The sequence below is a fragment of the Elgaria multicarinata genome, chromosome 4 (genome assembly GCF_023053635.1).
Source record: "Elgaria multicarinata webbii isolate HBS135686 ecotype San Diego chromosome 4, rElgMul1.1.pri, whole genome shotgun sequence".
NCBI classification, from domain to species: domain Eukaryota; kingdom Metazoa; phylum Chordata; class Lepidosauria; order Squamata; family Anguidae; genus Elgaria; species Elgaria multicarinata.
Window position 1 is genome coordinate 6,378,565 of NC_086174.1, and position 18,396 is coordinate 6,396,960.

Sequence of the window (18,396 nt, forward strand, 5' to 3'; positions counted from 1 at the left end):
TAGCCTGGAGAAGAGAAGACTGAGGGGAGACATGATAGCACTCTTCAAAGACTTAAAAGGTTGTCACACAGAGGAGGGCCAGGATCTCTTCTCGATCCTCCCAGAGTGCAGGACACGGAATAACGGGTTCAAGTTAAAGGAAGCCAGATTCCAGCTGGACATCAGGAAAAACTTCCTGACTGTTAGAGCAGTACAACAATGGAATCAGTTACCTAGGGAGGTTGTGGGCTCTCCCACACTAGAGGCCTTCAAGAGGCAGCTGGACAACCATCTGTCAGGGATGCTGTAGGGTGGATTCCTGCATTGAGCAGGGGGTTGGACTCGATGGCCTTGTAGGCCCCTTCCAATATTTATTTATTTATTTATTTATTTATTACATTTCTATACCGCCCAATAGCCGAAGCTCTCTGGGCAGTTCACAAAAATTAAAATCATAGTAAGACAATCAACAGGTTAAAAGCACAAATACGCAATACAATATAAAAAGCACAACCAGAATAAAAACCACGCAGCACAATTGATATAAGGTTAAAATACAGAGTTAAAACAGTATAATTTAAATTTGAGTTAAAATTAAGTGTTAAAATACTGAGAGAATAAAAAGGTCTTCAGCTGGCGACAAAAGGAGTACAGTGTAGGCGCCAGGCTGCGTGACAACCCTGTGAGGTAGGTTGGCCTGAGAGTCTGTGACTGGCCCAGTCACTTCCTTTGGCAGGGGCTCACGGAGAAGGGTCCCTGTAGATGATCTTAAGGTCCGGGTAGGTACATATGGGCGGAGGCGTTCCTTCAAATAACCTGGCCCCAAACCGTTTAGGGCTTTGAATGTCAATACCAGCACTGTGAATCGGGCCCGGACCTGGACTGGCAGCCAATGAAGTTGTAAAAGGACTGGCGTAATGTGATCTCGCCGGCCAGTCCCTGTTAGTAACCGTGCTGCCCTGTTGAGGAAGGCCAGCCTAGATGGTAGCTGCATCAGGTTCATTTTGCTGGCATGGGAGTGCAACGTCTGGGAAAGCTTCCCTGGTAGCCTTTCTACCTGTCATACAATGCTGTCAGTAAAACAGGAGCTCTGTCAGAAAAAAAGTTGGCAACCCCATATCCCTAAGAGATTCACATCTTTCTCTCGATCTCTCATTCAGAGAGCTTGGACAATCATATCTGAGCATAATTAAGTCTTCAGTTAACCACAGTTGCCCATTTTGTCCACACTGGAAACCAGGAAGCCTTAATTTAACCATAGTTTCCTGCTCCATACAAACTGGAAAGTATGATTACCAGCTTTAGAACAAGCCACGATATTAAACCATGGTTTGACATTGGGTTTATATCTTACCTTGTTCCAAAAATGTTAACCACAATTTCCTAGTTTGAATAAAGCAAGGAACTGTGATTAATGAAACACTCAAAGAGGCTGTGTGTGGAGGCAAAAGCAGAGATATGACCTTCCAAACATACTATAGGTCTTTGACACACATTTGCTCTCTCTCTCTCACACTCACTCACGGAGTGGTACTATCCATTGACACACATATACATACACACACAGTTCTGAACCAATAATTGCTTATCATGCACCTTGCCTTTCGACCATCCCATTTTTTCCAACATCTTCTGGCCAAATTTCGATTCATCTTTACTCCAAGCACTGTTCCGGGGATCCACAGACCATTTCTGCTTGCGACGTGCTACAAGAGACATGTGTGCAAAAGTTAATTTCAAAGAACATTCTCATCTGTGAAGCACTTTCATGAAGGCACTGAGCCACTGTGGTGTAGTGGACAAAGTGTTGGACTGGGAGTTGGGAGGTCCGGGTTCTAGTCCCCACTCAGCCATGAAAACCCACTGGGTGACTTTGGGCCAGTCACAGACTCTCAGGCCAACCTACCTCACAGGGTTGTTGTTGTGAGGATAACATGGGAGAGGAGGAGGATTATGTAACTGTCATCTTGACCCTGTCGGGAAGAAGAAGCGAGGGAGACAGGAGCAGGCAGAGACCATCAGAGCTGTTGGTCTGCCCCTCCACTGGGAGATGAGAGGACGGAGCAGGGCCTTCCCACCAGCCTGAACAGTCTCGTTAATTGTTTTTATTTCCTCCCTCTTCCCTCTCCATCCCCTTTTCCTTGTGTGCCATGTCTTTTTTTCGAATGTAAGCCTGAGGGTAGGGACTGTCTTCTTTACTGATCAATTGTAAGCCACTCTGGGAGCCTTTTTGGATGAGGTGCAGGACAAAAATACTCTAAATAAATAAATAAAATTTAAAAAAAATTAAGGAAGCAATCCTATGAAGCCCCTAGACAGCGTCTGGAGTGGGCATAGGATATTTCAAATCCAGGAATCCTATAATGGGCATGGGTTGGTTGATAGGGGAATAATCCTGGGGCAGCGGCTATAATACCCATTTTTGTTGTGTAGAGATTTGGGGAATGGCTTTTTTTTTTTAGAAATTCTGTTAGTCTCATTCACTGGCATTACCTCAAGTTGCCAAATATCCAAGTAGAGGAGCACATAATATTGACAGAAGTTGATGGTAATAAATAAATAAATACCCTAACCATAGTCAAACAGAAACCTGAGTTGCTTATAACATTAATATAACCCAATATAACAACGAAATCATAACTACATAACATGAAAAGCTACACAACAGCAAACCAAAGTAAAAACAGCAGAGAATAAAATCAAACTGGCAGGTCTAAAGCCCTCTTTGAAAAGCCAGGACTTAACTTGGCTTGCAAAAGCACTCAGTGTTGTGGGTAGGCAGGCCTCCCTGGAGCAGACAGTCCACAAAGCTGACACCACAACCAAAAAGGCCCTGTTCCTTAGAAAGACTCAAAATACATCTTCCCAGATGCATCTGGTTCAGTCACTCTGCACAACAGGATACTGAACTAGATGGATCTATGTTCAAGATAAAGGACTCTCATATTCTTATGACTTTGGGCAGGCAGAACAGTTGCACTACTATGAAGTGATAGGACCTTGCCAGCTTTCTGTTCACAACAGGAAGTCTTTGGATACAGAGTGCCCCTGGGCACATGCAAGCAGTGTATAAAGATGAAGGTCTCCCCTGTCTCAGAACAGCATAAAAGCTTAGAGGACTTCAAAAGAGGCTAAGATTAAATGCATGGAACGTAAGTCTATCAATGGCTGTAAGTTGTGAGAACTAAATGGAACCTCTCTCATAATACTAGAAACCGGGGACTGCTTGGTGCAAGATTCAGGGCAGATAAAAGGAAGGACTTCTTCACACAGTGCAGAGTTAAACTATGGAACTCGCTACCACAAGATGTAGTAATGGCCACCAACTTGGATCATGGCTTTAATGGGGGATTGGACAAATTCATGGGGAAGGCTATCAATGGCTACTAGTCCTGATGGCTACTGTATGTGCTACCTCTAAGTTCACAGGCAGTAAGCCTGTGTATCCCAGTTGCTGGGGAACCTGGGCGGGAGGGTGTTGTTGCACTCATGTCCTGCTTGTGGGTTACAAGGCAACCCAAAAACAGAATAAAACACCTTAAAATAGATTTTTAAAAGAAGCGAAATGAAAAGTGAACCGTGGCTGGTCATTAAGGAAAGGCTTCCTGGAACAATGACATTTTCAGGAGGCGCTGAAAGGAATACAAAGTTGGCACCTGCCTGACCTCCAGAGGCAGGGAATTCCATAAGAAGGGGGGCCACCACGCTGAAGGCTCTTCTCCTGGTGGATTCCAATTGGAGGATGAGTCTATATGGAACCACCAGGAGCAGGCCTTCAGATGACCTCCGTGTCTGGGCAGGTTGGTACGGGAGAAGGCGCTCTCTCAGGTATTTATTTATTTATTTATTTATTACATTTTTATACCGCCCAATAGCCGAAGCTCTCTGGGCGGTTCACAAAAATTAAAACCATCATAAAACAACCAACAAGTTAAAAATACAAATACAAAATACAATATAAAGCACAACCAGGATAAAACCACGCAGCACAATTGATATAAGGTTAAAATACAGAGTTAAAACAGTATAATTTAAATTTGAGTTAAAATTAAGTGTTAAAATACTGAGTGAATAAAAAGGTCTTCAGCTGGCGACGAAAGGAGTACAGTGTAGGCGCCAGGCGGACCTCTCTGGGGAGCTCATTCCACAACCGGGGTGCCACAGCGGAGAAAGCCCTCCTCCTAGTAGCCACCTGCCTCACTTCCTTTGGCAGGGGCTCACGGAGAAGGGCCCCTGTAGATGATCTTAAGGTCCGGGTAGGTACATATGGGAGGCGGCGTTCCTTCAAATAACCTGGCCCCAAACCGTTTAGGGCTTTAAATGTCAATACCAGCACTTTGAATCGGGCCCGGACCTGGACTGGCAGCCAATGAAGTTGTAAAAGGACTGGCGTAATGTGATCTCGTCAGCCAGTCCCTGTTAGTAAACGGGCTGCCCTGTTTTGTACCAGCTGAAGCTTCCGGACCGTTTTCAAAGGCAGCCCCACGTATAACGCATTGCAGTAATCCAAACGAGAGGTTATCAGAGCATGGATAACTGTAGCTAGGCTATCACTGTCCAGATAAGGGCGCAGTTGGTATATCAGCCTAAGCTGATAAAAGGTGCTCTTTGCCACTGAGTTCACCTGTGCCTCAAGTGACAGTTCTGGATCGAAGAGCACCCCCAAACTACGGACCCGATCCTTTAGGGAGAGTGCAACCCCGTCCAGGACAGGGCAAACATCACCTCGCCGGACAGATGAACCACCCGCTAACAGTACCTCCGTCTTGTCTGGATTGAGTCTCAGTTTGTTAGCCCTCATCCAGTCCATTACCGTGCCCAGGCACTGGTTCAGAACAGTCACTGCCTCACCTGAGTTTGATGAAAAGGAAAGGTAGAACTGGGTGTCATCCGCATATTGATGACACCTCAGTCCACATCTCCGGATAACCTCCCCCAGCGGCTTCATGTATATGTTAAACAGCATAGGGGATAAAATAGAGCCCTGCGGAACCCCATGGCTTAGGAGCCACGGCACAGAGCAATAATCCCCCAGCACCACCTTCTGGAATCGGCCATCCAAGTAGGAGCGGAACCACTGCAACGCAGTACCTCCAACTCCCAGCTCAGACAACCTATCCAGAAGGATACCATGGTCGATGGTATCGAAGGCCGCTGAGAGGTCCAGGAGAACCAACAGGGTCGCACTCCCCCTGTCTCTCTCCCGACAGAGGTCATCCCACAGGGCGACCAAGGCAGTTTCCGTATGCCTCTGGACAGCAGCGGCTAGGGTAACCAGGTGTCCTATTTTACAGAGAGTGGTCTCCTATTTAGGAGAGCTGGGGTGTCCTCTATTTGATGGGTTTAAAGTCAAAGAACCATAAAGAGGGAGAGCAAAGCCAAGGCCTTGAAGTCACCCATCCACAGTTAGCAGCAGGACAGCAGACTAACAGGTCACTGAGTCAGTCTACACTGCCATGTCAAGATATACTATACTATTTTAATTTATATGTATTATTTCTAAATTTGCACCTGTACATATGCACTTGCATACCCAAATGTTCTGCAAACGGATATTTATTTATTTATTTATTACATTTCTATACCGCCCCATAGCCAAAGCTCTCTGGGCAGTTTACAACAGTTAAAAATGGTAAACATTAAAAAGTATACAAAATTTAAAAACCATCAAAAACATAAAAAGAGTATAAAAACAACAGTATCCATTTAAAAACAACAATTCTGCGGTCCATTAAAAACAAACTTAACATTGTTAAATGCTGTTAAATGCCTGGGAGAAGAGAAAAGTCTTGACCTGGCGCCGGAAAGATAACAATGTTGGCACCAGGCGAGCCTCATTGGGGAGATCATTCCACAGTAGGGGGGCCACCACTGAAAAGGCCCTCTCCCTTGTTGCCATCCTCCGAGCTTCCCTCGGAGTAGGCACTCGGAGGAGGACCTTAGATGTTGAGCGCAGTGTACGGGTAGGTTCATGTCGGGAGAGGCGTTCCATCAGGTATTGCGGTCCCAAGCCATGTAGGGCTTTATAGGTTAAAACCAGCACCTTGAATTGGGCTCGGAAACGTATAGGCAGCCAATGCAAGTGGGCCAGAATCGGTGTTATATGCTCAGACATCCCTATTCCAGCTATCAATCTGGCCGCCGCATTTTGCACAAGCTGCAGCTTCCAGACCGTCTTCAAAGGCTGCCCCATGTCCTCTTTTAGGGGGATGCATTTATCTTTTTTGGGAGGCATGCATCAATGCCCACTCTACCAGTAACTGAGGAACAAACAATTGGGCTGCTACCTCCAGAGCCTGCTAGTAGGCTTCCCAAAGGCACCTGGCTGTCCACTGCTGGAAGGATTCTAGTCTAGAGGGGCTTTTAATCTGACACAGAAGGGCTCCCGATTCTTATGAAAGAGCAGCTCCCTTAAAAGCTATTAAGCACGATGGCTAAATGGAACCTCCATGCTGAAGTGCAGTAGACCACTGGAAAGCTAGGGCAAAACTAGGGTGACCATACGAAAAGGAGGACAGGGCTCCTGTATCTTTAACGGGGATTTCGGCAGGAGTTATTTGTATATATGGGGAACCTGGGGAAATTTCCTCTTCATCACCACAGTTAAAGCTGCCCTCTTTTAAATCTGGTCACTCTAGTATAGCTCCTGCAGCTTTAACTGTTTTGACAAAGAGGGAATTTCACCAGGTGCTGCATGCATACAAAGGACACCTGGTGAAATTCCCTTTTCTATGCAACTGTTAAAGATACAGGAGCCCTGTCCTCCTTTTCATATGGTCACCCTAACAAAACTGAGCAGGGGGTTGGACTCGAGGGTCTTATAAGCCCCTTCCAACTCTGCTATCCTGTGATTCTAAAATAAAGGGATCTTGATTTCTTGCCCAGCTCGGGGGCTGCCTAGAGGCATGTGGCTGTCCGCTGTTGGAAGCAGGATACAGGTATGCACGGGCTACTTCTCGTGAAAGAGCAGGCAAGGGCTCAGGCAGAGATCAGCGGTGTGCGGAGGGGGCGGCACAGGCTACCCGGCCCCTCACCAGTTTCCCTGGCAACCCCCGTTCCCTTCCACCTCGTTGGTTTCAACGAGCCTCATACTCACGTTCCGCGAGCATGGACATCTTGGGGGGAAAGGGGGCTTTCACCGCGGCCGGCGCGCGAGGATGATGCTCGCCGCCATCTTGCTGAGGGGGTCCCTCCTTCCTATTAGGCGCCTAGGTGCGGCGCCTGCTTGAGAGGAAGCGGAGAAAAAGGAGAACAGAGGGAGAAGCTCAGCGTCTACGGAAAGAAAACTTATAGCATCAACAGCAGGGATGAAGGAAAGCAGGCGGGCGACGCCTGGATTCTGCCGCTGCGCAGAGTGCCGAACAGGCAGTGCGGTGGACGACCTCAGGGGCTGGATTTCTGTGTTTTTATTAAAGAAGCTGCCCCAATAGGCTAAAAAATTTAAGCCAGAGGGATTTTAAATTTTTAGGCAGATCCTATGAAAAGGAGGACAAGGCTCCTGTATCTTTAACAGGGGAATTTCAGCATGTTACTAACAGGCCCTGGGACCAGTCACTGACTCTCAGCCTAACCTACCTCACAGGGCTGTTGTGAGAGTAAAATGGAGAGGAGGGGAACCATTTAAGCCGTCCTGGGTTCCTTGCAGGGGGGGGGGGAGGCAGGATATTAATGTAATAATAATAATAATAATAATAATAATAATAATAATAATAATAATAATAATAACAACAACAACAATAACAACAACAACAAATAAATAAATGCAAAACAATAAATAGCACTGGATCTTTATGATCATCATCACCACCACAGCTTAATAATTAAAAGCCTGGGGGCTTCTTAGTATTAGTATTAGTATTTTACCTACTATTCCCAGCAGGCCCTTTTTCTGTCTAAACGTGCATAAGATTGTGCCCTTATTCTGGCCTAAGCTTTCGTGGATGCTGTCCATTTCAGTATCCATGAAAGCTTATGCCAGGATAAATGTTAGTCTTTTTTAGATGCCACAAGACTCTTGTTTTTCCTGCCACAGACTAACAGCCTGAACTCTGAAAATTAAGACCAATCAAAGACTGCTGAGAACCCCTAATATTCAAGGGGTGTGTCTAAGGCCGGATCTACACTATTGCTTTAAAGCGCTTTATAACAGTTTTATAGCGCTTTATAACTGTTATAAAGTGCTTTAAAGCAGTAGTGTAGATCCGGCCTCAGTGAGAACTAATATGGGCCAAGAAGGTGATGTGCGGGGTGTGTCCTCCCCACCCAGCCAGTGAAAGCAGGCAAATTAGGTCTGTGCAAAAAAGCAACCCGTCATTTGAAAAAGTCTTTGAATCCTACAGAGGTACTGTTCTGGTGTTGCCTTTCATAAGGTATGGAGGGAAAAGCACCAAAGTCCCTATCCCTGCTGGTTACAGCCTTACACTTTTGCACATTGAGCAGGAAGGTCTGAAGTGGAGTCTTTGTGCATTTACTTAGTTATTGGAAATATTTATATGCCACCTTTTAAGGTATACCCTCCCAACGTGGCGTACAATAAAATGGTGAGCACACTAGAAACCTCCATGCAGTTGGGATTCCCCTTTCAGACCTCCCCGCTGGATGGGGGAATGTCGGAGGCTGCATGAAAATGTTTCTGATTGCCCATATAAAGTTGGGAAAGAAATAGGCTGTGAGGATATGGTGAAACGTGATAACCCAGTTAAAGACGCCTAAGTGCGGTAGCAGAAGATGCACACAGCAGGGAGGGAAAGTATAGAAACACCTCTACTAATGCTAGAAGCTTCCAGCCCAAAAGGAGTGTCTGGTTTTAAAGTGAATCATAGAATAGCAGAGTTGGAAAGGGCATAGAAGGCCATTGAGTCCAACCCCCTGCTCAATGCAGGAATCCACCCTAAAGCATCCCTGACAGATGGTTGTCTAGCTGCCTCTTGAATGACTCTAGTGTGGGGGAGCCCACCACCTCCCTAGGTAACTGATTCCATTGTTGTACTGCTCTAACAGTCAGGAAGTTTTTCCTGATGTCCAGCTGGAATCTGGCTTCCTTTAACTTGAGCCCGTTATTCCGTGTCCTGCACTCTGGGAGGATCGAGAAGAGATCCTGGCCCTCCTCTGTGTGACAACCTTTTAAGTATTTGAAGAGTGCTATCATGTCTCCCCTCCATCTTCTCTTCTCCAGGCTAAACATGCCCAGTTCTTTAAGTCTCTCTTCATAGAGCTTTCAGTCTCTCTTCCTCAGACCCCTGATCATCCTGGTTGCCCTCCTCTGAATACGCTCCAGCTTGTCTTCGTCCTTCTTGTATTGTGGAGCCCAGAACTGACGCAATACTCTAGATGAGGCCTAACCAGGGCCGAATAGAGAGGAACCAGGACCTCACACGATTTGGAAGCTCTACTTCTATTAATGCAGCCCAAAATAGCATTTGCCTTTCTTGCAGCCATATCGCACTGTTGGCTCCTATTCAGCTTGCGATCTACAACAATTCCAAGATCCTTCTCGTTTGTAGTATTGCTTGGGCTGTAGGGTGGATTCCTGCATTGAGCAGGGGGTTGGACTCGATGGCCTTTTAGGCCCCTTCCAACTCTACTATTCTATGATTCTATGATCATTACGGAAACGTGGCTGAATGGGGAGAACCAGTGGGACACGGTCATCCCTGGATATAAACTCTATTGGAAAGACAGGGAAGGGAGTACTGGAGAAGGTGTTGCTTTGTATACCAAAGAGGGCGTAGTGTTGAGTAGACTTAGGCCTTAGCTAGACCTAAGGTTTATCCCGGGGTCATCCCTGTTCATGTAAATGACACACAGGATATCCCGGGAGCAGGCAGGGACGACCCTGGGATAAACCTTAGGTCTAGCTAAGGCCTAAGAAAACCTAAAAGGAGCAGCCTTCTCCATAGAAGCACTGCGGATGAAAATACCAGGCTCCAAAAGTAATTTAGTACTAGGAAAACGCTATCATCCCCCAGATAAGAACACTCAGGGAGATGTTGAGATGGAAAATGAAATCAGGGAGGCATCCAAACAAGGGTGTGTTGTAATAATGGGTGATTTCAATTACTGCTACATTGACTGGAGACATGCATGTTGCAGTCATGACAAAGAGGCTACATTTCTCAACGCCCTAAGCAACTGTGCCTTAGAGCAGTTGGTCATGGAATAAACCAGAGAGGAGGCAACCCTAAGTAGGAAAGGAAAGGAAAGGAACCTCTCGTGCAAGCACTTGAGTCATTACTGACTCCTAGAGGGACGCCTGCTTTCGCTGACGTTTTCTTGGCAGACTTTGTAGTGGGGTGGTTTGCCGTTGCCTTCCCCAGTCGCGGTTACCTTTCCCCCAGCTAGCTGGGTACTCATTTTACTGACCTCGGAAGGATGGAAGGCTGAGTCGACCTGAGCCGGCTGCCTGAGAACCAGCTTCCGCTGGGCTCGAACTCAGGCCGTGGGGAGAGTTTCGGCTGCAGTAACTGCCGCTTACCACTCTGCGCCACACAAGTAGACATAACCCTAAATAGTGCTGCCCAGGACCTATTATGGGATGTGAGTATTGTCAAACCGGTTGGAAACAGACCACAGTGCTATCAGATTTAATATATATTTAAGTGGAAAATGGCCAAGGAAGTGACATTTTACTTCAGAAGAGGAACGTTCTCCAAAATGAGGGAACTGGTAACAAGGAAGTTGAAATGGGGCATCAAGGAGGTTAAATCCTTTCAAAATGCTTGGAGGGTCACTCAAAACCACAACAATAAAATCTCAGCTAGAATTAGGGTGACCATATTTGGGAAACCAAAAAAGAGGACACCTAGTGTGTGTGTGTGTGGGGGGGGAAGCAGCTTTCTGAGTCCTGCAGAAAGTACATTATTCCCCTGCCACCTTAAAGAACACTATTGGAGTGGAGGAGGGGAAAGGATTTCATTCTGCACCACCACCATCCACTCCAATTGGGGCCTTTTCTATAATGTCCACGAATGACCCACTTTCCCCTTTAAGACCTCAATTGAAGCTCAGGGTGGGGGAATGATGTGCCTCAAGAAAGCATGTCATTCCCTCCTGCCATGCTAATGGCAGCCTTAAAGGGGAAGGTGTGTCATTCCAGGACATTATTGAAAATGATAGAAAATCCCCCCTGACACCATGGAAAGAACAAAAACCAGGACAAATCCGGGGAAATCCTGACAGTTGGTCACCCTAGCTAGAATGTATTCCACAAGTTAAGGGGTGTGTCTCAATGATGTTTTTATCTGTATGCCATCCTGAGATCTTAGTGATATAGGGTGGGATATAAATATTATAAATAAATAAATAAATAAATAAATAAATAAATAAGTTAGGGAAAGTAGCAAAGGAGATGCAAGCAGACAGTAAGAGATGCAAAAAAGCATTTTAAGGAGCGTATCACTAACAATATCAAGGCCAACCATAAAGAATTCTTTAAATATATCAGAAGCAGGAAACCAGCTAAGGAGGCAGCCGGAGTATTGGATAAGGACATTGCAGAGACGCTGGTTGAATACTTTTCATCTGTCTTCACTTCAGAAGATGTAGGACGGATACTGTACCTGTGCCTGAGCTGAGATTTTCAGGAAGCGGTTTTGAGAAACGGAGCTTCGGCTATTGGGCAGTATAAAAATGTAATAAATAAATAAATAGTGGTGACAAAAGATGAAATTCTCAACCTTATTGACAAACTAAATCATCCGGCACAGATAGTACCCATCTTAGAGTTCTTCAAGAACTCAAATATAAAATTGCAGATCTAACAAAATATGTAATGTCCCTAAGATCATCCTCTATCCTGAGGACTTGAGAACGCCCAATGTAATCCCAATTTTTAAAAAGGGATCCAGGGGGATCTGGGAAATTACAGCCCAGTTAGCTTATCATCTGTTCTGGATAAATTGGTTGAAAGATTATTAAAGATAAATGTAGTAGGCATATAGAAGAACAAGGTTTTCAGTGGTTGCCCCCCAACTGTGGAATGATCTCCCCGATGAGGCTCGCCTGGCGCCAACATTGTTATCTTTTCGGCGCCAGGTCAAGACTTTTCTCTTCTCCCAGGCATTTTTAACAGCATTTTAACAGCATTTAACAACGTTAAGTTTGTTTTTAATGGACCCCACAATTGTTGTTTTTAAATGGATACTGTTGTTTTTATACTGTTTTTATGTGTGTGTGTTGTTGTTGTTTTTAAATTGTATACTTTTAATGTTTACTATTTTTAAATGTTGTAAACTGCCCAGAGAGCTTCGGCTGTGGGGCGGTATATAAATGTAATTAAATAAATAAATAAAATAAATAAAGGAAAGGAAAGGAACCTCTCGTGCAAGCACTGAGTCATTACTGACTCTTGGAGGGACGCCAGCTTTTGCTGACGTTTTCTTGGCAGGCCTTATAGCAGGGTGGTTTGCTGTTGCCTTCCCTGGCCGTTATTACCTTTCCCCCAGCTAACTGGGTTCTCATTTTACCGACCTTGGGTAAAGGTCGACCTTGGGAGGATGGAAGGCTGAGTCGACCCGAGCCGGCTGCTTGAAATCAGCTTCCGCTGGGATCTAACTCAGGTCATGGGGAGAGTTTCAGCTGCAGAAACTGCTGCTTTTACTGCTCTGCGCCACACGAGGCTCATAGAAGAACAAACCCTGATGGAAAAGAATCAGCATGGCTTCTGCAAAGGTAAGTCTGTTCCAAAGAACTTTTTAGAGGTCTTTGAGAGTGTCCGTAAACATGTGGGCAAGGATGAACTGGTAGACATTATTTACTTGGACTTCCAAAAGACATTTGATAAAGTCCCTCATGAAAGACTCGTCAGAAAATATAGCAGTCATGGAGAGAAAAAGCAGAGTAGGACCGTAGCTAGACCTAAGGTTTATCCCAGGATCATCCCGGGTTCGTCCCTGCCTGAGCGCTGGATGCCCTGTGTGGCACTTAGACGAACAGGTGTGACTCCAGGACAACCCTGGGATAAACCTTAGGTCTAGCTACGGCCTAGGAATAAATGGTAAATTATCCCAGTGGAAGGAAGTAAACAGTGGTGTCCCACAGGGATAGGTATTGGGACTAATGCTTTTCAACTTGTTCACAAATGATCTGGAATTAAAAGTCAGCAGTGAAGGGGCCACATTTGCTGATGACACTAAATTGTTTAGGATGGTTAAAAAAAGGGACTGCGAAGAGCTCCGAAAGTATATGGTTGTTTTATGATGGTTTTAATTTTTGTGAACCGCCCAGAGAGCTTCGGCTATTGGGCGGTATAAAAATGTAATAAATAAATAAATAAATAAATATATCTCCAAACTGGGAGAAGTGCATCCAAATGGCGGGTTCATCTACAACAAGCAGGATATTCCACTATAAAAGCAGTATGAAGGTGGTCCATAAAAGGCAGGAGCCACACCACTGCTTTATAACAGTGTTGAAATGCACTGCAGGATTTACACTACTGTTTTATAGTGGTACTGAAGTGCACTGACAACTGTTGGGGCCGATGACACATCTACACCAAGCAGGGCTTAACAGTATGAAAGCGGTATTTAAGTGGTATATGGTATGTGTCAATGGGCCCCAACAGTTGTCAGTGCATGACTTCAATACCGCTATAAAGCAGTAGTGTGGCTCCTACCTCTTCTATACCGCTTTCATAGTGGAATATCCCGCTTGGTCTTGTTGCAGCCGGAGTTCAGTGTTAACAAGTATAAAGTGATGCATGTTGAGGCAAAGGAAATCCCAAGATCTCTTTCTTGGCCAGTCACCGCTCGCTCAGATCCCATCAGCATGGGTTGCCGTGGACAGCTCAATGAAAATGTCGATCCGAATTCCATGTTAGGTATAATTAGGAAAGGAATTCAGAATAAAACTGCCAATACCATACAGCCCTTATACAATTCTATGGTGCGACCACAGTTGGAATACTGTGTGCAATTCTATTCACCGCACCTAAGGAAGGATATCGTAGAGTTGTAAAGAGAGCAGAGATGGGCAACTAAAATGATCAAAGGGCTGGAGCGACTCCCCTAAGAGGAAAGGCCACAACATCTGGGACTGTTCAACTTAATAGGTGAGTCAAGGGCGACATGATAGAGGTGTACAAAATGATGCACTGTGTGGAGAATTTGGATAGGGAGACTTTTTTCTCCCTCTCTCATAACGGTAGAACCCAATGGGGTCATCCCATGAAGCTGATGGGTGGGAGATCCAGGAGAGATAAAAGGAAGGACTTCTTCACACAGCGCAGAGTTAAACTATGGAACTCACTTCCACAAGATGTAGTGACGGCCACCACTTTGGATAGCTTTAAATGGAAAAAGGAAATTTGTGGAGGAGAAGGCTATCAATGGCCACTAGTCTTGATGGCTGAGTGTTAACTCCAGTATCAGAGGCAAGATGCCTATGTACACTTGTTGCTGGGGAACATGGGTGGGATGGTGCTTTTGCACTCATGTCCTGCTTGTGGGTTTCTCATCAACAGCTGGTTGGCCACTGTGTGAACAAAATGTTGGACTAGATGGATCTTTGGCCTGATCCAGCAGGGCTCTTCTCATATTTGTATGTTCGTGTTCATGGGACCATGCCTTTCCAGTTGCCTAGGTGTAGGGTGACCATATGAAAAGGAGGACAGAGCTCTTGGATCTTGTATTGAAAAGGGAATTTCAGCAGGTGTCATTTGTATATATGGGGAACCTGGTCAAATTTCCTCTTCATCACAACAATTAAAGCTGCAGGTGCCCTGCCCTCTTTTAAATCTGATCACTCTAGTATAGCTCCTGCACTTTAACTGTTGTGATGAAGAGGGAATTTCAGCAGGTTCTCCATATCTTTGCAACTAAGATTGTAGTGCCTGAATTTGCTTTCCTTTTCCCCCTCCTCCTCCTCCCTCCCAATCCCCTTTCCTTTTGTGTCATGTCTTTTAGATTGTAAGCCTGTGGGCAGGGACTGTCAAGAAATACTTTTGTAAGCCGCCATGAGAGCCTTTTTTGGCTGAATGGCGGCATAAAAATCCTTAAATAAATAAATAAATAAATACAAATGACACCTGCTGAAATTCCCTTTTCTATGCAACTGTTAAAGATACAGGAGCCCTGTCCTCCTTTTCATAGGGTCACCCTATGTAGGCGGCAGTCCAGGGGTGTTGAACCTCTTTCAGCCCATGGGCAGAATTCAGTTTGAAAGCAGCTATCAGGGGGCACATTCCAGTGGCAGGTGGGGTTGAAGGCAAAAAGGGATGGAGCCAAAAATAGCAGCATATTTTTTAGTGCAAAGTTCTTACCGCCTTTAATTAAGCCTTGGAAGAGGCATTTCAAAATGGTGGTGGCGGTGACCTCTGGAATAGCAGGGAAAACACCAAACAAAGCCAGATTCCGGCTGGACATCAGGAAAAACATCCTGTTAGAGCACTATGACAATGGAACCAATGACCTAGGGAGGTCGTGGGCTCTCCCACACTAGAGGCCTTTAAGAGGCAGCTGGACAACCATCTGTCACGGATGCTTTAAGGTGGATTCCTGCATTGAGCAGGGGGTTGGACTACATGGTTTTAGAGGCCCCTTCCAGCTCTACTATTCTATGCATCTATCATTGGGCGTTGAGGGAAAGGGGTTTGGAATAGGGGAAAGTGAGCATGGCCTTCTAGGGAACTGAGATGGGTTCAATTTGGCCACTAAGCAGTCTGGATTTGGCCCATAGGCCCCTGCCCTAGGGAGTGCCTGGCTTGCAAGGGTCCTTGATGAAGCCCTGTGGCATCTAACACAGCATCTATTGTGGGTGAAGTGTTCCAGTGGCTAAATTAGATGTGAGCAGTACTATATCCTCCATCATAGGTTTTTTAAATGTACCTGGTTAATACTGCCCAGTAATATTTCGTTTTATTTCTTACCTGCTGCGACTGCTTCCGACTGAAACACATAAAACTTGTCCACGTTTGTGCAAAGAACCAGGTGCAGAGAAATAATCAGCCACACGCAGAGATATTATTAAAATGAACTGTTTATATTATCTCAGTTGAGTCAATACAGTATAATGTATTAAAATGGAAAGGTACAAAATTGAAATAAATACTTTCTGAGTCATGTATAAATCTTTTGTCAAGATGACATTTTGTGTTTTTTTTGTGTTTTTGTTTGTTTGTTTCTTTTCATCAGTACATGTTTCAATAAAACATTTAAAATGACATTTAAAGTATCATCTAAAATATGGTTTGTGGAAGAAAGACACTCAACTCAAACAAATTTTGGCTTGTTTTGGCATGAGATCTTGACATAATCTGGGTTCCCCAAAACCACGTAAATGGTGGTAAAAATATTAAATGCTTCAACTCATTTTAAAAAAATAAACAGGCTTTACAAAACCCCCTCTGATCCTTAATTCAACCACTCTCCTGTGTATTCTGCACTTAACAATATATACATTCATTAGTGTCCAAGGGAAGACAGCCACTGACTTTCATTGAAAACAGCATGGTGGAGGAGAAGAAGAAGAAGAAGAAGAAAAAACAAAAACCCACACCTAATGAACATTATGCAGCTGACAGCAACAATTCATAGTTTCTTTCTTTAAAAAAAAAAAAGAAGGATTAGTCTCAGCAGTGTAAAAAAATTGCACAAAAATGAAAAAGAAAGCAAAATTGTACACATTGGAACAGGGAAACAGGCAGTTATGGGAAAATCCATGTCTGAAGCAAGAAACTACTGCCACACCAAGGGTGGATATTATAAAAGCAAGATGGAAGGAAATCACACATCGTGGAGCTTAGGCTGTGATATTAAGTACAGTTTCTTAGGATAATGTTCCTCTGAAAACACTGGGATGGTTCCCCAGGAAAAAGTTGCACGTAGTTCCAACTGAAATCTACGGGACTTAAGTAAAGTTATGCCTAACTTGTCCTATTGATTTCAATGGGAACTAAGTTCAACGGCAAGTTAGTCTGGATCTAACCCAATGGTTCTTAATTCTAAGTAATGCATTTAGGATCGGGGTTACAGATGTATAGGGCAACTTCCATGCAAAACTCCATAGGGACCACTGAAAATGCTTGCTTTGGAGACACATATTAACTGAAACCTGTAATACCAGAGAATTTATTCCCCTGACCAAACCTACCTCCATTCCTCACTTTGGCCTGGTTCAAACAACACGCTAAACCATGCTGCTTAACCACAAAATGGTTAACGGAATGCATTGACCCTAATAAATTCCATTAACCATTTTGTGGTTAAGCAGCATGGTTTAGCGTGTTGTCTGAACCAGGCCAATATGTGGCAGTTTCCACTGAGTGTAAACTTAGCACAACGTTCCAATAACATGTCCCTCTGATGACTAGGGCCTTAGCTAGACCAAAGGTTTATCCTTAGAATGTAAGCCTATCAGCAGGGTCTTGTTATTTTTTGTTTTACTCTGTACAGCACCATGTACATTGATGGTGCTATATAAATAAATAAATAATAATATCCCGGGATCGTCCCTGCTTGTTCCCGGGATATCCTGTGTGTCATTTACATGAACAGGGATGACCCCGGGACAATCCCGGGATAAACCTTAGGTCTAGCTAAGACCTATATCTGTTCAGTTTATGTTTCCAAACCTGTTTTTGTCTCATTCATACCTGACAGTGTTTCAGCAGATATTGAATACCTTTATCTTCATGTGTCAATGGTTGACACAGCTCAGTGGTCAGTTCGGATGCTGATGAATCTGTTGCTTTTCTATATGTAGTGGGGTAAGGGGGCAGCTCCTAGGATGGCATGAACAGACCCCATAGATTTTAGAAATTTATGCTCTATTAGGTGTTTGAGTATACAGGTATAGAGGTGATTCATATGACTTGTGATTTCTTTCTGCCCCCTTTTTTGAGGCATGAGTATCGTGGAAATCACACAGGCCCCAGGTTCATGCATCAATTCTTGCATGAAATGGAAGGTGCATGAAAGCTCTCGCCCCAATGCATGCGGGAAAACAACACGCTTATCAACATCTGAACCATCCTGCAGAGAAGAATGGGTTGCATTACAAGGAAGGCTTTCAGAATCACAGTCACTGGGTAGCAGGAAAATACTGACTCAGGTCAGTATTTTCCAAACATAAGGGCAATCTTTCAAGGCTGAAGTCAGTGGTGTTGGGGTGCTGCCAGTTTAGGGCAATTTGTTTTGAGATGTTATGATCCTTTAAAGATGTGTCGATGTGGACCTGGAATTTAGCTGCAGTGTTTTTCTTCAGCTTGTGTCCATGGAGTCATGGGATCAAATCCCAAATCCCCACGTCTTTTCTTTTCTTGCAGCATTACACTCTTAGATGTCCTGTATTTTTCATGTCTGAATATCTTCTGAAAATAACTCAACCTACATTTTGATATATTAGTGTAGTAAACTTATGTACTATTCATTTTTAAAACAACAACAACAACACGCAAATGCTTCCCTACACACACACTTC

The 18,396-nt window shown here is 44.5% G+C and overlaps 1 protein-coding gene across 1 annotated transcript in view; it reads right to left on the reverse strand.

The window, feature by feature from the left end:
* The window catches only part of PINX1 (PIN2 (TERF1) interacting telomerase inhibitor 1), a 76,534-nt gene extending 69,382 nt beyond the window's left edge, over positions 1-7,152 (reverse strand). Inside the window, exons 1-2 of the mRNA XM_063123765.1 lie at positions 7,076-7,152; positions 1,576-1,685 (exon numbers count right to left, since the gene is read on the reverse strand). Of these exons, the coding sequence (XP_062979835.1) occupies positions 1,576-1,685; positions 7,076-7,094 (129 nt within the window). The 5' untranslated portion in view covers positions 7,095-7,152. The remainder of the gene's footprint in view (positions 1-1,575; positions 1,686-7,075) is intronic.
* Between the last annotated feature and the right edge of the window lie 11,244 nt (positions 7,153-18,396).